At 35.0% G+C, this 24,846-nt stretch overlaps 1 protein-coding gene across 1 annotated transcript in view; it reads left to right on the top strand.

Annotated features, from left to right (window-relative positions):
* LOC103267205 (collagen alpha-1(XXIV) chain) overlaps positions 1-24,846 on the top strand; it is a 104,308-nt gene that overhangs the window by 33,351 nt on the left and 46,111 nt on the right. Inside the window, exons 4-11 of the mRNA XM_021715929.1 lie at positions 561-614; positions 2,224-2,277; positions 3,591-3,644; positions 4,943-4,996; positions 16,591-16,644; positions 16,956-17,000; positions 17,121-17,165; positions 22,016-22,069. Coding sequence (XP_021571604.1) covers positions 561-614; positions 2,224-2,277; positions 3,591-3,644; positions 4,943-4,996; positions 16,591-16,644; positions 16,956-17,000; positions 17,121-17,165; positions 22,016-22,069 — 414 coding nt within the window. The remainder of the gene's footprint in view (positions 1-560; positions 615-2,223; positions 2,278-3,590; positions 3,645-4,942; positions 4,997-16,590; positions 16,645-16,955; positions 17,001-17,120; positions 17,166-22,015; positions 22,070-24,846) is intronic.

Genomic DNA, 24,846 nt, shown 5'->3' with positions numbered 1-24,846 from the left:
CTGGGCAACAGAGTGAGACTCCAACTCAAAAAAAAAAAAAAAAAGACTTTTTGCTTCATGAGAGAAGAGTAGGGCCTAGATCTTTCTCACTAATGAAATCTCAACAACCATTACAATGCCTGGCAAAGAGTAGGGACCAGTGAATGACTGAATGATGGGCATGTTTTGTTCCCTCATGTCTGAGGGGTTTTCATGGAAGGCAGGCACAATGATGATTTTGTAAAAAAATTTATCTTTATCAAGTAGGTATAAAAAATGCAGGAGTTTAAAACGTCCAGTTGTTTGCCAATTCCACAAGGACAGAGATTGTGTTTGAATTTGAAACCCATTACCTCCCCACATAGTGCCTGTCATTTATTAGGCACTCAAATATTTTAGTTGATTGACCAAATAAATTAATTCTGACATGAAGCCAGTGACTGTGTACCTAGAGTAGAAGGAGTTCTACTCCAAGAATAAATGTAGGGGTTAGAAAGAAACATAGTGATTACAGGTGATTTAACACCAGGATGCTGCAATAGCAACCATGTTTTTTTGTTTTGTTTTGTTTCCCCTAAAAGGGACCTCTTGGCCTACCTGGAGAAGTCGGGATGACTGGAAGCATTGGTGAAAAGGTAATTTCTTTTATTTTTTTTTATAGGTTAAATTCAAAGGAAAGACTTTCATATAATATTTTATGTTAAATTTTAATATCAGTCAGGTTAGTCTTTTTAAGCTGCTGTGGCATATTTATCATGATCTTCCAGAATTATTTCTTGTGGCACTTAATGGAAATCACTCGTAACTTTAGCACGTTGCCTATACTGAATCTCTTAAATGTATTGAAATATAGCTAATAGCATGTATGTTTCTAATTTTTAAAGTGTAGAATACCATTGTGGTTATAAAGATATGGTCTGAAGAGAAAAGATGAAATGGGCAACCTAGATTTATGACTAGAAAATATTATAAATCTAATTTATGAGAGTAAGCCCCCATAGGAAGCAGTTTTGAAAGAGAAGAATGATTTATCATTTTGCCTTTCTCTCTCCCATCTTGTACTTGTTCCTGTTTCCTATTTTCTTGATCTAGAATATTCTCTCTACTTATTCAAAACCAAACTATTGGACTCAGTTGAATTCTCTTCTCCTCTATGAAGTCTCTCCAGACTTCCATAATCCTTCCTGATTTCTTCCTTTCTTGGACTTAGAATAAGTACTACAGTTTAAAATATAATTGTCCTTTTATTGTTTCATCTCTGCTAATATCATGTTTGCAGTTACTTCAGGGTAGAATCTAAGTTTTTAAAAATTTCTCCCCCCTTAGCTGGGCTGGGTGGCTCAGCCTGTAATCCCGCACCTTTGGGAGGCTGAGGTGAGTGGATTGCCTGAGCCCGCGGGTTCGAGACCCACCTGGGCAGCGAGACCTCATCTCTACAATAAATCAAAAAAATCAGCTGGGCGTGGTAGCGCACGCCTGTAATTCTGGCTACTAGGAAGGCTGAGGCGGAAGGATCACCGGAGCCCAGCAGGTCGAGGCTGCAGTGGCTGGGAGCGGCCACTGTACTCCAGTCTGGGCGACGGAGTGAGACTCCAACTCAAAAAAAAAAAAAAAAAAAAAAAATTTCCCCCGACTCTTACTTAGTACATTCAAAGTGTTTAATATTCAGATAGTTTTATACTGTTTTCATTATTTCTGTGCTGGTTTAAGTTTTCTACACTAAATGTTGACACCCCTGAAATTTTAATATCAGTCAGGTTAGTCTTTTTAAGCTGCTGTGGCATATTTATCATGATCTTCCAGAATTATTTCTTGTGGCACTTAATTGCAGTAGAAATAAAATTTTCTTAAATGATTATACAGATTTGTTAATTTTTCAGCATGCCTTGATACTTTCACTATTCTCATATTTTGTCTCATATAACAGTAAGCATTTTTACTTACAAAACTTTAGCTTGTGACATATACTCAATTTTAAGTCCTGTTTATCCATAATTCTGTTTTCTTCATTTTAATGAGGCTTTTAATATTATTCTTTTGAAAGTCATCTTAAGATAATTTTTTTATATTTAAAGTCAAGCAATTTTAGGCTAAAAATGCCAAATATGTAAATTCAAAAATTACTGAATATTGGGATAAGATATGTGTGCACGATATGATTCTGACAGTTCTTTCTAGACTTAGCTCAGTCACAACTAATCAACATGCCTTTATGTTACTATTTTTTCTGTGTTCTTTTAAAAGGGAGAGCGTGGGAGTCCAGGCCCAGTAGGTCCCCAGGGGGAAAAGGGTGTGATGGTAAGAGCCTAATGATTTGAAAAATATGTTTCCAAAGAAAATAATAAAGTTAAGGCATTTCTGAGGTGGAATTGCCTGGAATGGAATTTAAAGTGAAAAATACTGTTTTATAATAAATTTCCGTTAGAATTCTTCTTAAATGGTTTATCTCCCAGAAAGCTCAGAATGCTGTATAACGCGAAGGCACTAAAAACCATGCAAATGAGATATTTGGCTTAGTCAAATGAGTCTATAGTTTTAGGAGAGGAATTAAACCATGAATTAGCTAAAATGAAGAGGAAAATTTCATCAGAATTTGACTTATTCTTCTATAGCTTATAGGTCATATGGTTTATAACATATATTTATGTATTATGTTTATAAAATACATATATAGTTAATAACATACATCATCATTGCCGTTTCCATGAGTTTGTTATCATGATGTAGTTTTTTGACATATAAGAGCTAGGAATCCAGAATTTATCTTATTCTCTTGTATCTTTAATATAGGAAATAGCTGACAAATTTTATGTATGAGTTGCATTTTTTTGAACATACTAATACCTTCTATGAGTGGTAGGAACTTGAATGAAAGACTATTCTCAATAAAAGGATCTTCCCTTCAGAAAATATATGTTGATGGATCTGGTGGCACATAGTACTCTCTAAACATTCATTTTACCTAGTTATTGCTCAGTTTTAACTTCTACACCATCAGAAAAGTCCTGTGAAAATTTTATTTTTATTTTATTTTTTTGCAATCTCAAGTTGCTGAAATTTAATGTACCTATAAGTCTAATCAACTTCAGGAATCATCCCTTAAGGCATTCTCTGAATCAGCGTTAATACCATGAATTGTATGGTCTTTCTAAAATTTGACAGGCTATGAAATTAAAATTAATTTTCAAAAATAAAATTTAACAGACTAGAGTATTTGTACATATTTATATTCTTTAATTAGAGAGTTCTCTGACTTCTCTGAAAAGGATATGGTTTCATAATCTATATAACATAACATACATCCATGAAAAAGATAACATAATTTACATATTCTCTTATCAGTAAGTTGTTGTATATGATTCTGGCTAGCAATTTCTTTTCAAGGTAAAGAAGACCCTCTAATAAATGGATACACAACTTCGATGTAAACATGTTTTATATTTCTGTGGTCACCTGCAGAACATTTTCTGTAGCCTTTCATATCTTGGATAAATAAGAGACTTGTCAAATTATCCTTTTTTATTACTATTTATAATTTACTGATTGTCGTCAATGAAGATCATTCAAAATAATGAAGATTTTATATCTTTCATATTTTGCTTAAATTATAGGGCTATCCAGGTCCTCCTGGGATTCCAGGACCCTTGGGTCCTCTAGGATTGCCTGTAAGTACAAGAAAAACTTTATGGTACCTTCTAGAATGCTTATTTTAATTTAAATTTATCACTGTTGTTATGCTATATTTTTGTTTTTATTTAAAGTAATTTATGTATAAACTAGTGGATACTGCTTCTTTCTCAACTATACAAAACACTCTGAAATTTATCCTTGTATCTGTAACATCCTCACTCCTACTTAGTATATAATCAATTTGAGTTCAGCAACATAACTAAAAAACATTTAAGCTTTTTTTTGAATTACCACATTTGAGAAAATAGAATTAATAATCACGATTAAAGGTGAGATCAACTGGATAAATAAATCACAGCATAAGTTCCAACATGTTTTTTTCTTAGAAATGTGTTAAATATTCTCACACACCAGAAAAAATTCATAGGAAATATACTTTTATTAGTAAACAAAAAATCAAAGTATTGAATGTCTTCCATTTGTTGTTTACAAAAGGATAATGAACCCCCTCCAAAAAATTCTGCTTATCAAAATTTGACGGTTGTTGTGAACTTAAAATATGAAAAAGATCAGCCTTTAGGATGCCCTGAGCAGACTTTTCTTATCAGAAATGGACTATACTAAGTCTGTGAAGCTTCTATTTTAAAAAGAATAAGGCTGATTTTCCAGTTTATTTGTATACATGTCAGCTTCTAAAATTAAAAAGACTGGTCTAAGGCACAGTTGTGAGTCTTTTTAATTACATAAGATATTAAGTAGATTTGAGGTCCTAAACCTCACTTCATTTTTATCTACCTTATGTTCATAGATAAATTTTGTTTTCTGATTGAGCTATAAAAATAATTAATTGTAATTGACTTAATAAATGGAAACTTAAACTTCTTTGCAAGCTATTTTTATGGCATATTAATTTGGAACACTGGTATTTTCATGGTAACAAAAAAATCTGTTTTTATGTGATGAGATTATCATAAATATCTAGAATAGTGGTAAAGAAATCTTAGAGTGATAGCTGCTGCTTCTTTGATGGGCCAGACTGGTCAGACTGGATAAGCTAGTTTCTCCTTTCTTCATCATTCCATGTGTGTTTCTCCTGAAAGCTGCTGGTCAGTGAATATTTAAAGTTTCCATTCTTTGTTCAGGGTGTAAACACCTGAAAATGACATTTCCCCAAACAGTAGAATATTTCAAAAACAAAATATTGATGGAGAGAGGTGTGATTTTATTTTAAGAATTTCCAAGGAGAATTACATATATTATAAGAAAGTATGACTACTATTCTGATAACATTTCTATGAATTCTTTAACTGATTTTTAAATTTACAACATGTAGGGTCATGTAGGGGCAAGAGGACCACCTGGGAGTCAAGGTTCTAAAGGACAAAGAGTAAGTAATCTAATGGGAGAAGTACTTTGACCTCAAAAAACACTTTATACATAGTGATATGCTCAACAAAACTAGCACCATGTTATCTTAGAATTGTGGTTAGATATTATCAGGTTTTTCCTCATTTTTATTATACTAGATGAACTACCTGCACAAATTGAAATATGACTCAATCATTTGTATTTATAAAATCATACTTTTTCATTTTAATTTTGACATATATTCCTAACTCATAAAGAATTCTTTTTTTTCTTTCCAATCTCCAAGTTCATTCTTTGGAGGAACTGTAAAATGTGAAGATCTTTAAATAAATTAATTTTCCTATCAAAACAGACTTGCATAGCAAAGAAAGTAACATCACTACAAAATAAGAACAGCAAGAAATGGAATGATGACACAAAGTATGGACAAGACTTTATTGATTATAAATCAGAGGTATTATAGTCATCATTGTCTAATAATTCTGCATACAGAATTAAATGAAAAAAACTTAATCTCTTTAAGTTGTCTTTTTAACATTAAATCAATTTTTTTCTTTATAGAAGTAAGAAACACCATTTATTTCATGCCTGTCACATATCACTTTTATATAGAAATCTTCTCTCACTTAATTCTCAAAGCTAAGAAGGAGAGATTATATCTCTGATATCACAGTTGAAGAAACTCACAAGGTTTAAGTATATGGCCTGTAGACACAGGGAAATGGTACAACCAGTATTCACACCTTAGTGTGTCTGACTCCAAAGCTCATGCTTATTCAAATACCAAAATATCACAGGGAATATTGGGAGTATTTTTCAAATTAATTTAAATATGTGGGCTTTAAGAATTTTGTTTTGTGCTTTGGTCATACCTTGATTTAAATTTTAGCACTAGTGAAGAAAATATTTTAAAATTCTAAAACTGTCCTCTATTTAATAATGTTTAAAAAACAAACAAAAAGCCCCAGCAGTTTTCCAACTGGCAAATGAGAGAAGAGTATTATGAATTCCTAGATTGAAATAATGGTTTTAATTTCATGTCCTGTGTTTTTGGTGAAGGTTGAAGAAAGAGAGCAAATTTATCTTTGTCTTTATTATTTTTTCTTTTCTAAAAAACTATTTTTCTTCCTGGATTACAGATTTACAGTCTGGGGTTCACATCTATTTTAGCCTGAATGAGATTTGAAGTAAAATAAAAAATGATGGTAGATGATCTGTACCCAAACTGTTACTTAGTGGTTTGGACCCTGCTAACTTTCAGTCTTCGGTCAGGTCAAATGTGTTTATTCAACTTTTGTATTAGTCATAGTGGGAAAGTTCAACCAGTTTTGTGACAGGTGAAAAAAAGAAGAAATACTTATTTGTGCTTTTTGTTAATTAAGTAATTTAGGTGTTTGGGCAAAAGCTAGGTACTAAACACTGTCTCCTCCTGAACCACTCATGCTGTCTCCTAGTCATATGGAAAATTCATTTTTTCCGCAGTTCTCTGACCTCACTATGAGCCCTGTATAGATTATTGTGTTTTCCCGATTTGTCACTTTGTCCTCAACTCCCGCCTCCCCAAGGATCCATTTTCCTGTCATCCTCCAAATATATTTTACTGATTCTCTCCCCAAATGGCTCCTCACAATTTTTAAAATTTTTACCCAGGATCTAAAAAGAAGAAGTTTTGATTAGATATAAAAGCCTTATTTAGAGAGAGGAAAAGGAGCTTTCTCTATTAGGACACTATTTCAGACAACCAGTTAATCTTATGAGTACAAAAAGAGAACTGAAGCCCAGAATATTTGAGGAGTATAGAATCAGGAAGTTCCACTGTAATAACCATCTGGTATCTTCCTGTGTCTACTCTCTTCTCTCTTCAATCCATCCTCCACTGTGACTGGAATCCCAGTACCCTAGACCTATCTTTCCCAGTGTTTTTCGCTAACCAAAAAATTGACAACATTAGTCCAGTTCACTGAGATAAATGGAAGAAGTATCTATCTAGCTGGGGACTTCTGTGCCTAGCCTTTCCCTGTCACCCCAAAGGCTGAGGGAGTCAATATTCCCAGCACGCCTGTAATCTCTTCGTGGCACATGTATGTCATAGTATGTTGGAAGGAAGCTCGGCCTTAAGCCCATTTACACTGAGACCACACAGAGAATGATCATTTGGAACTTGTGCTGATGCTCTCTTACTGTCTGTCTGTAATTTATACTGTTAGCAAATGGCCATATGAACATCATGCATGGTAGGCCAACTCCCTAGGATTCTGCCTGCCTCTCTGCTTCCTTCCTGTTCACCCATCCATCGTATATCTATCTAACATTTGCTGATTTCCTGCAGTTTGTCAAATACTACTAGTGCCGTGGAGGATTCAAGGCTTACTATCTCTTAGCGCTAGACCACATGAATTTTAAAGTCTGATGACTTTTGCGGTATCATACAATATTGACATTTTCCCAAAGAACAGGAAAAAGGCAAGCAACAGTGTTCTTCCATCTCAAAAAACAGCCTAAACAATTCTGCCTCTTACACTGCTGAAAAAGATAATAGGGTTGACTGAAAATATCTCTCTTATAAAGATTCTTAGATGAGAGATGTGACATGAATTTAAAGTATTATTTATGCTACATACTCTAAGCTTTGTTCCTACCTACCACGTTTAGCAAAAAGAATAGTTACTTGAATGAAGTAAAATAATTTAATATACCAAAGCTAACTAATATAATACTCAAAAGCATGTCCTTTAATGTAGACAATACAAGCTAGCAGATTCTCTACTCCAGTGCCAGAAAGATAATGGCTTAGCTAGTTGGATCACTGGGAATCAGCACAACATCAGCTGTTGCTTCTTTTTTTTTTTTTTTGAGTGGGAGTCTCACTCTCTCGCCCAGACTGGAGTGCAGTGGCCGCTTCCGGCCACCGCAGCCTCGACCCGCTGGGCTCCGGCGATCCTTCCGCCTCAGCCTTCGGAGTAGCCGGAATTACAGGCATGCGCTACCACGCCCAGCTGATTTTTTGATTTATTGTAGAGATGAGGTCTCGCTGCCCAGATGGGTCTCGAACCCGCGGGCTCAGGCGATCCACTCACCTCAGCCTCCCAAAGGCGCGGGGTTACGGGCTGAGCCACTGAACCCGGCTAGCTGTTGCTTCTTATATGTACATTTAACTCCTTAGACCTGGGCAACTTATCCTTTGGCATCTCCCCATTACTTCTGTGCCCAGCTGCCCAGACAGGAGACACAACACACAGAACAAAGTTAACCTCATCTTTTTTCAAGTCCTTGAATTGGGTCTTTGATCACGAGACCTGTTTCAGTTTTGCACTCTCTCTAGAAGGGTGGGATAAATGCACACAACTGAGTAAATTTTTTTATTTTTTTTTGAGTTGGAGTCTCACTCCGTCGCCCAGGTTGGAGTGTGGTGTCATTCTCACGGCCACCGCGGCCTTGACCTACTGGGCTCTGGTGATTCTTCTGTCTTAGCCTTCCAAGTAGCTGGAATTACAGACACGCGCCACCACTCCCGCCTAATTTTTTTTTTTTAATCAATATTTTTTATTATGATTTTGTGGGGTACAGTTAAGGGTTAGGTGTACAATTACGTTTCATTCAGGCATCCTGTTGATAAGAAGTGTTTCCCCATCCCCAGACAGATATTTGCGACTGTTAATCCCATCCCCCTGCCCCCCATAGCTTCCCAGTACCGTCAGTCATTTTCTTATAGTATTACATTGGATGTTCAAGGTCCATTATATGAGTGAGAACATGTGGCTAATTTTTTGATTTATTGTAGAGGTGAGGTCTCACCAAGTTGCCCAGGCTGGTCTTGAACCCCTGGGCCCAGGCAGCCCTCTCACTTTGGCTTCCCAAAGTGCTGGGGTTATAGGCAAGCCACCATGTCCGGCCCAACTAAGTAACTTTTTATTCTGATTGTGCTGCTTAAGATTTACATGAGAAGGAAAGACTAAAGTAACTATTTTAGAAACTGTAATATTTAAGGGTTTCTATGGAAGAAATAAAATGGATTTGGCTATAAAAATTCTGAAATTTGGCCCCGTCAGGGAAATGCATACCATAGAGGAGTAAGCATTCATGAGTATTTGCTTTTAGATTCGATGCTCCTACTATTGGGAGCATTCCAGGGGATAAGGCAAAACTTCCTCTATGGTTTCTTCTCCTGAAATAACATTTATATTAGGAATAGAAGCAAGTATTTTCTTCCTTCAAAACACTGATAGATAATGTTAGTTTTTGTTTAATGGAACGTTTTGTTTCAGACAATCAAGAACCACTAAAGACTGCTAAGTATACTAAGTTAGGCACATTAATGGAAGGTTCACACAAAGGCAGATAGATATGGTTTAAAAAACATAAATATACTGTGTCCAAGTTACGACGACATTTATTCTGTGAGTAAGGGCTATTTTCTTCATTCACAGATAGTCAGCCTATTAAAATTGATTAAAGGGGTCGTAGAGATGGACTTGGAATTCTCATAAAAGTCTTCCTAATGTTTAGTGTAGGGTTTATGATAATGTCTTAACCATATTTTTTTTTTCTTTTAACTTTAGCATTTAGCCAGGTGCAGCGGCTTATGCCTGTAATTCCAGCACTTTGGGAGGCTGGGGTGGGAGGACTGCTTGAGCCCAAGAGTTTGAGACCAACCTAGGCAACATATGTCTCTGCAAAAAATTTAAAAAAAAATTAGCCAAACATGGTGATGCACACCTGTAGTCCCAAGAGTCCCAGCTACTCAGGATGCTGAGGTGGAAGGATCGCCTGAGTCCAGAAAATCAAGGCTGCAGTGAGCCATAATTGTGCCACTACCCTCCAGTCTGGGTGACAGGGTGAGACCCTGTTTCAAAAACAAAAATATAGCGTTTATATGAAGTAGCGGTTTTGTCTCCTACCATCTAATGCATATAGAATTAAATTGATCATTCATGAACTTGATTAACTCCTTAAGGTACTTTCCTACAATTCAAGTAATAGTTATTTAGCAAAACATGCTTTATTTGTGTAGCTGGGCTACCAGATGTCTATTCCAGGGTTGAGAACCTTCTAAGAGCTCAGTGTGGACAACTTTAACTTTTTTAAGGGAGTAAAGAAAATATTAGATTTTCCCTTTAGACAGTATACTTTCTCCTAGAGAATATCCATGAGATATTTTGAAGTAGTTATTTTGTTTTTGTTGTTGTTTTTTTTTTTTATTTTAAAGATGTGGGGTACAATTCAGGGTTAGGTATACAAATGTTGGTTATGCAGGTACCCTTGTTGATGAGGTGTGCCCCTCCCTCCCCTAGCAATTTCCCTCGTCTGCCAATCCTCCCCACCCCTTGGCAGTTTCCCATACTGCCAGTCCCTTTCTTATAGTGTTATGGTAATTGTTCAAGGTCCACTTATGAGTGAGAACATCTAGTACTTTGTTCTTTGTTTCTGTGATAGATCACTGAGTATTATTGACTCTAAATCCATCCAAGTTGCTGCAGACTGCATATGTCTGTTCTTCTTTATGGCTGCATAATATTCCATTGTGTATATGTACCACATTTGTTTTTTATCCAGTCCAACTTTGATGGGCAGCATGGTTGGTTCCATGTTTTTGCTATTGTGAATAGAGCCGCAACAAACATATGTGTTCAGGTATCTTTTTTATAGAATGATTTGAGTTCTTCTGAGTATATTCCCATAAAGTAGCTATTTTTAAAAACAACTTTATACCAAATTAGGTGTCTATTATAATGCTGTTTGTCTAACTTCCTTAGAGCTTGTCCTAGAACTGATTTTGTCTTAGAAGTCAAAGCAGGCATATACACCAACTTATGGGATAATGTCTACAGCCAATATCAGAGTAAAACGTACAAATGTTGATAAAGCTGAGCTTTTACTTTATTAGCTTACTTGTGCCTTTAACATAAAGTTTAAGCCTTTCCTAGAATTCTTCCAGCCTTAAACTCTTACCTAGCAGTCTTAGGCTTTATCGCCTTTAATTAATATAATTGCATTATTTAGACTTAAAAAAAATGAATGTGGTTCTCTTTATCATCACTGTAGGCACAGAAACTTCTGTCTGTGATCCCTGTGTCATCCTGACTTAGTAAATATAGCAATAAATATGAACATGTTTTTATAAAGTTAAAGCAATTTTAAAAGAAGCATGCTTTTATTTTTTATTGATACATAAAATATTTGTAACTATTTATGGAGAACAGGTGATATTTTGTTACATGCACAGAATGATCAAGTCAGTGTAGAGTATCCACTACCTCGGGTATTTATCATTCCTATGTGTTGGGAACATTTGAGGTCCTCTTAGCTATTTTGAAATATACAATGCATTGTTGCTAACTATAGTCACCCTACTCTGCTATCAAACATTAGAACCTACTCCTTCCATCTGATTGTATGTTTATACCCATTAATTGACCTCTCTTCATCCCCACTTCCATCACCCCACACCCTTCTCAGCCTCTGCTATCTATCATTCTACTCTCTACCTCCATGAGATGACCTTTTTTTTGGTTCACATATATGAGTGAAAACATGTGACATTTGTTTTTCTGTACCTGGTTTATTTTACTTAATGACCTCCATTTCTATCCATGTTGTGGCAAATGGCATGATTTTATTCTTTTTTTGACTGAACAGCATACCATTATGTGTGTACAACCCCCTCCCCACATTCTCTTTATCCGTTCATCTGCTGATGGACACTTAGGTTATTCCTATCTTTGCTGCAATAAGCATGACAGTATAGGTATCTCTTTGATATACTGATTTCTTTTCCTTTGGATAAATACCCAGTAGTGGGATTGCTAGATTCTATGATTTTTCTGGTTTTAGTTTTATGACAGTTCACCATACTGTTTTCTATAGTGGCTATACTAATGTACCTTCCCACCAACAGTGTGTAAGAGTTCTTTTTTAGGACTGGGTGCAGTGGCTCAAGCCTGTAATCCCAGCACTTTGGGAGGCCTAGTTGAGAGGATTGCCTGAGCCCAAGGGTTCGATAACAGCCTTGGCAACTTGGCAAGACCTCATCTCTACAATAAAATCAAAAAATAGCCAGGCATGGTAGCATACGCATATAGTTCTGGCTACTTGGAAGGCTGAGGCTGAAGGATCGCCGGAGCCCAGCAGGTCAACGCAGGGGGTAGCCTTGAGCATGCCACTATGCTCCAGCCGGGTGATGGAGTGAGACTCCAACTCAAAAAAAAAAAAAAAAAAAAATTCTTTTTTTCTGCATTCTTGCCAGTGTCTATTTTTTAAATTTTATTTATTTATTTTAGAGTTATGAGATTACTTATGTAGCACATCCTCATTTGCTACATAAGTAAGTTGCTTGCAGGTAAGGCTTGGGCTAATTCTTAGCGAGCCCTTTCTCCCCGTGGTAGTAGACATGGTACCCAGTGGGTGGTTGTGTAACCCTCACTCCTCCTCTCTTCCTCCTTCCTTTACCAGTGCCCAGCATTTGTTGTTACATTTGTCTTTTTAATAATAGGCATTCTTAGTGGAATAAGATGATGTCTCATTGTGGTTTTGTTTCACATTTCTCTGATGATTATTGATGTTAACCATTATTTAATATACTTCTTGACCTTGCATGTGTCTTCTATTGAAAAATGTCTATCCATGTCTTTTGCCCAGTTTTTAATGGGATTGTTTATTTGTTTGTTTGTTTACTGTTGAGTTGTTTGAGTTACTTGTATATTCTGGATATTACTCCCTTGTTGGATGAGTAGTTTGCAAATATTTTATCCCATTCAACAGGTTGTCTCTTCACTCTGTTGATTGTTTTCCTTGCCATGCAGAAGGCCTTTAGTTTAATATAGTCCTATTTGTCTATATTTGCTTTTGTCATTTATGCTTTTTGAGATCTTAGCCGTAAAATCTCTGCCTAAACCAGGTTCTGAAGTTCATCTCTTATGTTCTCTTCTAATGGTTTTATAGTTTCGGGTATTATGTTTAAGTCTTTAATCTATTTTGAGTTTATTTGTGTGTATGATGAGAGACAAGAATCCAGCTTCATTCTTCTGCATGTGTGTATCCACTTTTCCCAGCACCATTTATTGTCCTTTCCACAATGTATGTTCTTAGTGCCTTTGTCCAAAAATGAGTTGGCTGTGACACAGATTTATTTCTGTGTTCTCGATTTTGTTCCACAGACCTGTTTTTATACCAAATACCATGTTGTTTTGGTAACTCTAGCTTTGTAATATATTTTGAAGTCAGGTAATGTGATTCCTCCAGCTTTGATCTTTTTGTTCAGGATTGCTTTGATTATTCAGGCTCTTTTTAGTTTTTATACAAATTTTAGGATTTTTTTATTTCTGTAAAAAACTTCTTTAGTATTTGATAGAAATTTCAGAGTCTATAAGGTTGTTTTGGGTAGTAAGTAAAAGTATTATTTAATGGAAAACATTATAAAATGAATGGTTATCATTGCTATATGTATTTCTTAATTTTGAATGGAGTTCCCTTCACTTATAATACCAATCAGCACTTTGCTTCTGAATGTTTAATATTCATTCTGTAAAATTTCTAAATTTTAGGTATGGTATTCCATCCTGAATTCACTTGCTAACAAGACTAACCCTTGTTTCTTTTTAATATTTGAAACAATATTACAAACTTAATAAAGCAAAATTATTCAGTCTTTGGACATTTAGACACCATGGGGATCAGGCAACTCACTTAACATTTGCAGACTTCAGTTTCTTCATCTTAAGAAGTAGAGTTTAATTAGTTCACCCACGGCAGTGGGTAGTTATTAACTAGTGCACTCATGGCAGTGGGTAGTTAATGTGCCTGGACAGGAACTGGCAGTTAATTATAAGACTTACCTCCAGTTAGATGCAGCCCTTTCTACATATATATCTAGGCAGCCAGTTAATCTGATTTTATTCAAGAAAGGAACCACTGGACATCTTTGGACCAACAACCTTTTAAAAAAAAATTATGTCTTGAGGGCCTTTTGAAACTTGATCTTTATGGCTGCTGCCATTTGATCTTAGAATGATTTCTAACTCTTTGTCACTAGCCTTGGAGAAATCTGCTTCATTGTGGTTGATCATCTAGAGTTGAACTCATTATCTTCTACCACTCTTCCTTCTCTACCCCAAACAAACTTATGTTTCCAATTTGTTTTCTTATTAATGGCGTCATCTTCTACCAGTTACTCCATAATAAAATATCTAAGAAAACCATAGAAATTCCAGGTTTCACGGGAATTTTAGGTGCCTGTTTACCAGTGGACACATTTTCAGTTTAGACCTCACTTGTTTTCTATAGTACTTTAGAATGTTGACCACTCATTCCTTTTTATGCTCTCTCAGCCTTTTTGTTACTCAATAAAATTTAGCAGTGTTTCTTACAAGGCAAAAAGAGGAAAATTAGGCATTGAAGGTGCTAGAGAAAACGAATCAGTACAGGATATTGAAATTGTAAGATGGGGGGTGATTATTAAAGCAAAGTCCTGAAGTAACTTCATGCTTAAAACTTGAGTCATGGTTTGATTGTTGTTCTTGAAAATTTTTATTTCCAGTGATTCAGTTATTGAATATTCTGAGCCTGCCCCCACCTCAGGGGCATGTGTTTTTTGTTTGCTTGCTTTTGTTTTTTGCCACAATGATTGTCCTTAAGTTATTTGCATGATCTACAATCTCACCTCTTACAGAATGTGTCTACCTACATTCACTTTAAAGGAACGTTTCAGACCACCCTCTCTAAAACAGTGCTCCCCACCTTGGCTACTGTCTAGTCCCTTAATCTGCATTATCCTTAATTGTTTATTTTAACTTTGTACCATATGTATATAAGTGTATATATATGTGTATATATATGTGTGTGTGTGTGTGTGTGTGTGTGTGTGTGTGTATGTATGTATGTATATAAACTTGTTTATGAATGTGCATAGGTTTGTCTCTTCTCCCTACTATGTCCCCTCTGGGCCTAAAACAATGCCTGGCTTGTAGTAAGCACTCAGCAGACACTCTGAAAATTACTTCTTTCTTAAATTAAGTCCATACTCCTCAAGTTGATCTTCAAGGTCTTGCGCAATAAGGCTGTAATTTAGTTTTCCAGTCTTTTATTGGAAAATTGGGCAGAAAAGGAAGTTGGAGCTAGATTATGGAATACCCTGAATACAGACTTAGAAAGTATAGGACTGGAGATATGGCTTTAACTTTAATAGTATCAGTGGATCTATAGATCCTCATGAAGTATGAGTTATCTCTCCAAATCCATGAATGTACTCAAGAAGATTAAGGAATGCAGCTATCCTGAGAGTACCCAGAAGAGAGTCCTATTATAAGCAACTTGTAATAATATAAAACTAAATCAAAGTAATTTCAGGTAATTTCAAGAGCAGGTGCTAAAGCCTAAGGGGCTCCTTCAAATCAGGATGTTGTACTGGGAGATTTGCATCACTGCTCTATATAGAAATCTTCAGCAGCAGATTTCTACCAACTGATTTCAATGTAATTCCAGTCCTTTACTTTTGAAGTCTCATTCTTCCTTTCCACATTTATTTCTTAATAATTCTCCCAAATAATAAATAGCCTGGCCAAACAAACTACTCTTTTGTTCTTTGGGTATCTTATTTCATGTTTCTGTACCCTTGTCTCCTACTATCCCTCCATGTAGAGTTCCTTCCATTTTGAATAAATCTGTAAGAACTTGACTTCCAACTGCCAAAATGATGTCTTCATTCCCATTACAGACATGTGAAGGCTGCCTCCCTTTTTAAATCTTTGTTTTGGAGCTTGGCATGCTTCATCTCTGCATATATATTATAGTCATTTGTGTAATTTACCTTTTCATTCTATAAGCTTCATGATGGAACAACTTGCTCACAATTAGGTTTCCCCATAACACTTAATGCAATTTCCTTTTCCACATATATTTAGTTAGAGGCTGTGGAATTGCATTAAGTCTCTTAAAAAGGACTTTAAGGTCTTCCAAGGAAAGTTGTAATTTAGCCAGGGAGACTATTCTGTCATTTTAATAGAGAAGGACTTTTGCAGCTAATGCTTCTTTGCAACTAATTATTGAATGAGTATTGAGAAGTTTTAAATTTACATGAATATTTCAGTAGATTTTCATTCCCTTTTCTATGCCCCTGTCATCTTTCTGTAACAGTTATCAAACAGTTGCATAACAGATAACAATGCAATCAGCACTCATTTTCTAACAATGTGAAGAGAAGAGCACCACTTGAAAATTATGAAATTTAGGATGATTGTTTAGACATCAAACCAGCCACTTCTAAATTAATTTAAAGTTGTATTAAGAATACATCCTGGCTGGCAGCTGTGAGTAAATGATTAAGTGAACAAGTACCCAAATAACACACCTACATTATAGCCACTTCAACAACTGAATCACCTATTTTTGTACTCATTTGATTTACAATTTGGCATTAAAATCATCAAAATATGGGCTTGATTCTCCCATGCAAATAAGTTTGGCCATACCCATCTGTATTCTTTTCTGTGGCCAGGGCATAAAAACAAGCAGGAGGAATTTGTCAACTAAAGAAGGACACAGTGTCTTCATCTGTAAGGACACATAACAGTAAAAAGGGAACATTTCTAATTAACAACAGCATATTTTTTCTACCTCTAGGGCCCAAGAGGACCAGACGGTCTCTCAGGGGAACAAGGTATACAAGGTGCCAAGGTAATCACTGATTTTTTCACTTCATATGCAGTTAAATTTTATTGGACCCACATGTCCTACTAGTCTAAAAAATGATGTATTTCCTTATAAAAGTATGGGTCTAAATATTCTGTTAGTCTAAGTATGAAACATGCATAAAGTTTTTATTACACACACACACACACACACACACACACACACTCACAGATATTTTCTTTCCAATATTGAACTATATACTTAATATCTTATTTTTTGTATATGAGTACATGCTAGAAAGTATAAGACCATAATTCACAATCTTACTAATTCACCTGGTCTTGATACTTTATTAGGGTGAAAAAGGAGGTCAAGGAAAAAGAGGATCTCATGGTCTTACTGTAAGTAATAAAACATTTCACATTAAAAGTTAACATTTACAATCTTTTCCGTTTTATTTGGTGTGTGGTTAATATTTTGGGAGGGGCTTACTTGACTCAAACATTTTCTTTCTCGTGTAGGGTAAGACTGGAAACCCTGGCGAGAGAGGTATTCAAGGGAAACCAGTAAGTAATAAAAAATAATCAGGCTATGAACAATTTTTTCTGCTTTTTCACAAGAGGAGTGTTTAAACAATGTTTTTTGGGGGTTGACAAATATAAATTATATATATTTACAGAAAACAATATGGTATTTATTTTGATATTAATATATACTTATTATGAGATGATTACCTTAATCTGTTTCATTCTCTGTTAGACTATTGTTTAGTATTCAGTATGTTAGACTAAGAAAGCCACTTTTAATCACTGGGTAATTGTTTCATTGGAACAAGTTGCTTATTCACTAAACCTTGGCTGTACCTATCTATAAACTAATGGTGATAACTGTTACCTTTACCTCACTTTAGTTATGATAAATTAGTTTTTAAATGAAACCCATTTCAAAATAAAATGGTGTAAGTTAATAATATAATAAGACATTAATAAAACTAGCATAATAAATAACTTCTTTGAAACCTCTGCCTACTTTATTTTAACACACACACTTTTCATACCTTTAGAGTGTGAAGTGGTATGGTGTGTGTCTTCATACTTTCCCATGGCGCCGCTCGAAGAGTTTTTAATGTTTTATAATGCTAGATTTTTCCTACTGCCAAAAAAATCTTACCAGAATTATACATACATTTTTTTCCCTAAAAGGCAACAAGTTTTGTAGTTATCACCAAGTAAGGGAAAAAATATTTCTTTTTTTTTAATAAGAAGAGATATATACACACATGTAAGATATCAAATGTATATGAGCACATAAGCTTAAATGTGTGTGTATTTTACATTTTATTCTGAATCATAATTTTAATGAAGAAATTTTGATTTGTCATATACATGTATATATAAAATGTAAAGTTATAAACTCAGGTAATATAAATAGATTGCAGCTGAGAAATCAGAGAATGATAAGATAAAAATGTTTTAGCTGCTATAGTAATTACTGCTAATGTCACTTTGTTTGCTGGTTCCTCTTTGAAATCTGCTTCCCTTGCATGTTGTTCCCCTTAATAGCATTATATCTGACAGTGACTGAACTTAAAATACCAAAGACCTAAAAAAGAAAATAAATGACTGTGTCCAGGGAAAGTACTTGTCTGTGGCATTGCATTATTAAACTTATCTCCAAAGAATATTCCTGAAGTATTAATATTCATCATCTGTATTTATGTTATATCAATGTAAATAGTGTTCCAATAGATTCTGACCACTTTGCTACCCCATAAATGAAGTTGATATGTTGCAATGAGTGGAGACATTTGGAGCTCAACAAGCTCATTTCTCCCATGTTAGAAAAATGAAGCTCAAAGAAGTAAATTACTTACTCACTTTGTACATTGTTGACTTTCCTTTGAATTTTACCTTCATTCCCAGCCCATCAAGTATGCTTGGATAAATGTGATATTTGATGTTTGACTTCCTCAATCAAATTAAAGATACTAGACTCATTTTATAACCTTAGCTTGTGTCAAACAAATCTCATAGACTACTGAAGAGTTCAGTGAGCCTAGTCCCTGACATGGGCTGAACACTAAATCATGAGTTTATAATAGTTATTGTGGTTTACTTAGCTCTATACAAATATTGTCTCCTTCTCCTTGATTGATCTGTGATCTCAGGGAAGCTAGGAACAACGAATCAAAAAAGGGAAACAAACCTCCAAGATTCATTTGATGCCTCAGCGTAATTGTAATGTCTCTAGGCATTTAGCACTGTCAGAAAGCAGACAATGCTGTATAATAAAAACATATATTTGAGGTCAGATTGACCTTTGTTCTGGTGCACGCTCCTGAGAACTGCGTAACCTTGTTTAAATTGGTTAACTCTCTGGGTCGCGTTTTCCTCTTCCGTAAAATAAAGAGACTGATAAGATCTCCAAGACTCCTTTCATCTCTAACTTGTCATAATTCTAAAGACAAGCATTAAATGAAAACTGGGAACACATCTCGTGGTGCCCTGGTAGCCCAGATAACCAGTAAAATTAGATTTGTTTGTGGGCCAGCACTGTATCCTATACAATATTTGCTTTCTATCCACACACATAGATATTACACAAAGAGGAAAAACCGGAAGAGAGACCACGACTTGTTGTGTTATTGAGATGATAAAGCCTGGGTCACTATGTTCGGTTTTCAAAATCATACAAAAACCATAGCAGGTCATATGTTACTGATTATTTAATCTAGGTATTCTGTCAATTGATGAGATAGTGGTGTAAAAAATCTCCAACTATGATTTTGTATTTCTCCCTTTAATTCTATTAAATCTTGTTTTATGTATTTAAAAATTCTATTTTTAAGTGTATTCATATTTATAATTAGTATGTGTTTCTGATCAGCTGATCCTTTTTATTGTTAAAAAATCCTCTTTATCTCTGGTAGTACTTTTTACTTCCAGTTATATCAGAAAAAGTAGATTTCAAAGCAAACAATATTCCTAGGAGTAAAATGGGATAGCTTTCATAGTCATAACAAATGATGTTTGTTATGTGCTTGGAGCAGGCTCTTGGTAAATAACAACCAAAATAGTCATTATTATGCCCATGATCATCATTGTCATAATTACTAAGTTGAAGTCATGGGACAGCAAGTTCTGAAAAGCCTTAAAAGAGAATTTTAATTTTGTTCCAGTTTGTGTTTTTTCACTTCATCCCCAATAAAAATAGAACCCATTTAAATTTCATAACTTGCAAAATAGCTTTTATGCACTGTCAACAGCATTAAAATACACATTATGCTTGATGCTAAACATACTTTACAAAGAAAATTGGGAAGATTTTATTTTAAGTTCTGAACTTTAACTGTATGTTTCAGTTAGTATACTAGGCACAGAAGGATCCCTTATATTGATCCTGTCTCTTAATTAAGAAGCCTGGAGTGCTTCATATGATTTTCATGTCTGAAACAGGGCCTTAGCCAGATAGGAGTCCATAATTTTATATATTTCTCTTTCTCGAAGCAGAGAAACTGAACATAGCATTGATGCGTATAACTTGGAAAATAGTGTGTTACTAAGAACTTAATATCCTCGTTTCTGATTTAATGTCACATTTTTTGTTAGCTTTTAGTTTTTAAGATACAATGGTAATTGTAGTTTGCTATATAGTTAACAGCCTTCCTGAAGTCAATAATGTAGAAGATGGGACTTGCAAATGAGATAGTGTATTATATGTCATCAGTTGTCATCGTGTCTGACACACAGTAAATACTTAGTAAATATTTGAATGGAAGGGGCACACAGGACTCAGAATTTGGTTTAGAGTTCTAGCTACTGCTTTATAATGTACTTCATATTCAAGATTCTTTTATGATACCATAGGTAGCATAGTGTAAAAATGAAAAAAAAGAAAGTTATAGGTTCAATATGATTATTTCGGGTCACCTATGTTCTGAGACCCCTGTACCTTGCCAGGTTTTAGGAGCATAGGTCATATTTATGAGCACAGGGACTATTTAAATCACTATTAAATTAATTGCTTTTAAAAAGAAAATTTTATATTAATATAAAAGTGTAAAGAAATCCGGGCCGGGCTCGGTGACTCAGTCTGTAATCCCAGCACTTTAGGAGGCCAAGGCGAGTGGATTGCCTAAGCCCATGGGTTCAAGACCCACCTGGGCAACTTGGCGAGACCTCATCTCTACAATAAATCAAAAATTAGCTGGGCATGGTAGCATGCACCTGTAGTTCCGACCACATGGAAGGCTGAGGTGGAAGAATCACCAGAGCCCAGCAGATCAAGGCTGTGGTGGCCGGGAGCGTGCCACTGCACTCCAGTCTGGGCAACAGAGTGAGACTCAACTCAAAAAACAAAAAAAAGAGAAATCCAAATTTAAAATAATTCTGGATAATTATTTGAAACATTACAGAAGTGAGGATTAAGTAAGAATAGATGTAGATATAAAGAATTCCTACAACTCAAGAATGAAAAAACAACCCAATGAAAAAATGAGCAAAGGACTTGACTAGACATTTCTCCAAAGATACACAGACGACCAATAAGCACATGAAAATGATGCTCATTAGGAAAATGTGAATCAAGCCATACTGAGATACCATTTTACATACTGTTATTAAAGGTAAAAAAGAAAATACGTGTTAGCAAGGGGGTTGGAACCCCTGTGCATAGTTGGCACTAACATGAAATGGGAACACCACTAAAGAACGCAGTTTGGCGATTCCTCAAGAAGTTAAACAGAAGACGACCATACGATCAATCAGTTCGACTTCTAGGTATATACCCAAGCTAATTAAGAAATAGGAACTTGGACAAATACTTGTATACCCATGTTCACAGCCACATTATTCACAATAGCTAAAAGCTGGAAATAACCCAAGTGTTCGTTGACAGATGAATATATAAACAAAATGCGAGCTATGTATGCAATGGAATATTAGTCAGTCTTACAAAGGAAGGAAGTTTTGAGACACACTATAGCAGGGATGAACGTTGAAGATTTTATGCTAAGGGAAATAAGCCAGTCACAAAATGACAGATATTGTATAGTCTCACTTACATGAGGTATTTGGTAGTCAAACTCATAGAGACAGGAAACAGAATGGTGGTCACCAGAGGGAAAGGGGTTGATGGGGAGTTAGTATTTAATGAGTACAGAGTTTCAGTTTGGGAAGATGAAAAATTTCTGAAGAAGGATAGTAGTAACAGTTGCACAACTTTGTAAATATACTGAATGCCACATAACTATACACTTAAAATGGTCACTTTTATGTTAAACATATTTAACCACAAAAGAATAGAGATAGGCAGATAAATCAGGTGGAAGGATCCAGAAGGAAAGCTAAGGTAAGGAAACGGAGTAAAACATTTTCAAACACCATTTTTTCTACAAGTTTTGCCTTTATTTGTACAGGGTTTACAGGGACTACCTGGAAGTACAGGAGACAGGGGACTTGCAGGAGAACCAGTAAGTTTATCTTTATACTTTTCTACTTGTTTTTTCTCATAATGTACATTTACTTTTCCATCATTATTGCTCTGCTGTGCCAAAAGTGGTATGTTTTAGAAAGCAGCATTTATCATAGACACCATAAACTATGCAGAATTAATATTTGCTGTCATATAGTTTGTAGTGCCTTTCTGGTTTCATATAGTCAAAAATAATACTGTTTTTCCAGAGCTGTTAAAACAGCACATTTTGTTTTCAAAAGAGAAAACTCTTTTATTGAATCTCAGACATTCTCTTTCTAAACAGCTTGCTGTTCTTATAATTATTACATTGCCACACACACACAATCACATTTATGAGGCTGTTTCTATAATAAAAGACCATATGAAGAAACCAAACTCTACATCTGATGAGCCAAAATGTACCAACATGACAGAAATGCTGTTACATCAACAATACAAAAACTTACATCACAATTTCATAAATATTATTCAATTATAGAGTTTCTATGAAAAGTTAACTGTGAAAAGGAAAGACCATGTCACACCTACTTTCTTACAATTTATTATTTGTTGGCAGTGAAGTCATTCTTTTAGTTAATGATGTCAGATGTAATATGGTATAATGTGTATCTAAGATTTGCAATACAATATTGTCTTTCAAACCACTTGGTTGTTTTTTATTGTCAGTTGACACAAACGTTTACAGGTGTCCTTTGTATAATTCATTCGGATAGAAGCAAGTGGAAAGTTCTAACAGTCAAAGAACTATTTTTACCATAGGTCTTTCATCGTTTATATACTTAACCTATAATATAAGCTTTCCAAACGGTAAGTAAAGCTTTGACACAATATGTTTAATTCTTTCCAAATAAAGAAGCTTAGATATGGTTGAATTTTATCTAGCTAATTTCTTCTTGGTTATCTCCCTAATTTATATGTCTTAAACTGTCATCCCAATTCTATCACTTATTTGAGTTAAAATAATGGAATTCTTGTGTGTATTATTTTCTTAAATATCTGACTTCCCTAAAAAGTTTGTAAGCTCCTAGAAGTCAGAGATCATTTCTTTTGTCTTTGTATTTCCCTTTCCTGGTATACTATCTGGCATACTAACTCTATGCAATGTTTTTTTGTTGAATTGACAAAAGGTCATCTACCCAAAGGTAGTCAGCTGGTAGATAACATTTCATGAAGTGAAATGGAATGAAAATGAATTGAGTCTTAATAAAGTCAAAAATGAGGTAAAGATAAGTGTGTCAGTTGAGCTAGGACAACAGCAGAGACAATATTTTAGGATTTACACAAAAAGACTTGTTACTGTCATCTGAAATGTCTAAATGACTTAACAACACCTGAAAATTAGCATGCTAATCATGATTAGCGGGGCTGGTAAATAGAATATAAATCAATTATAATTATATAATGAGTTGTTTTATATATTTGAGCTGCTGGCCCAATCAGAAAAGAAAAGAAGTTAAAAACAGAAAAGAGATGTTGAAACACACATTTTTGAGAATGATAAGAGAGGACTATAGCCTTTCTATAGCCAATACCTCTAAAAGTTGTCTCTTTTCCCTAGACAAGATTCAAAACCGGTTTGCTCATTGTAGTGCAAGTATTTGGACTTGAATAGGTGACCATTCATTCTTTTATTCAATCAACAAATATTTATTAAGAATTGGCATTTGAGATAAAGTGGTAAGAGTGGTTTTCAATCTGGAGATAGTAGAAGACATCAATTAAATAATCACAAGCATAAATGGATATTTATAAACTGAGATAAATACTATAAAGTATAGGAACTCAGTTCTAAGAGGAGCTATTACAGAGTAACTGTCCTCACTGGGGAGTTAGGAAAGGCATCCATGAAGAAAAGCATTTGAGATGTGACCGGAAAAATGAATAGTACTAGCCGGGCTTGGTGGCTCAGCCTGTAATCCTGCGCCTTGGGAGGCTGAGGTGAGTGGATTGCCTGAGCCCATGGGTTCGAGACCCGCCTGGGCAACTTGACGAGACCTCATCTCTACAATAAATCAAAAATCAGCCAGGCGTGGTAGCATGCGCTTGTAGTTCCAGCTACTCGAAAGGATGAGGCAGAAGGATCACCGGAGCCCAGCAGGGGCGAGACTGCGGTGACTGGGAGGGGCCACTGCACTCCAGTCTGGGTGACTGAGTGAGACTCTAACGCAAAAAAAAAAAAAGAATGAATAGTACTTTCTTGGGTAAAGATGAGGAAAAGTCATTCCAGAGAGAAGCATGAGTTGGGAGGAAGCAACTCATATTTATTAGAAGAAATGAGTTAGACCAGCATGGCTGTAGCATAAAGAGTCAGGTGGAAAGTACAAGATGGTGGAGAGGGAGGCAGGTGGCAAAACACACAGCCTTATGAGCACTAAGATTTGGCATGGGATGTAGTGTTAAGAATGGAGTTTTCATTTATATGAATATATATATTTATATGAATATATATTCATTTATATGAATATATATTTATATGAATATATATTCATTTGTATGAATATATATTTATCTCATATTTATATGAGAGAAAGAATATGTGTATAAAAGAAAGAATATATGAGAGGATTTGTGTTTTTATCCTTTGAACAAAGGAATGTCTTTGAGGAGGTGAAGCTCGTTGTATGATCAGATTATTGTTTTGTAAATATCAATTGAACCACAAAATGGAAAAAGCCAAGAATGTCTCTCTTTTGCAAAATCCACATAAGAGATAGTAGAACCTTTTATATTAGCAGAGAAAAGAAGTGGACAGATTAAAAGTCAAAAAGAGAT

This window comes from Carlito syrichta, unplaced genomic scaffold (assembly GCF_000164805.1).
Source record: "Carlito syrichta isolate Samal-C Ts95f unplaced genomic scaffold, Tarsius_syrichta-2.0.1 Scaffold308051, whole genome shotgun sequence".
Classification (NCBI taxonomy): Eukaryota; Metazoa; Chordata; class Mammalia; order Primates; family Tarsiidae; genus Carlito; species Carlito syrichta.
The sequence above is the reverse complement of the archived record's forward strand: the minus strand, read 5'-3'. Positions and strand labels throughout refer to the sequence as shown.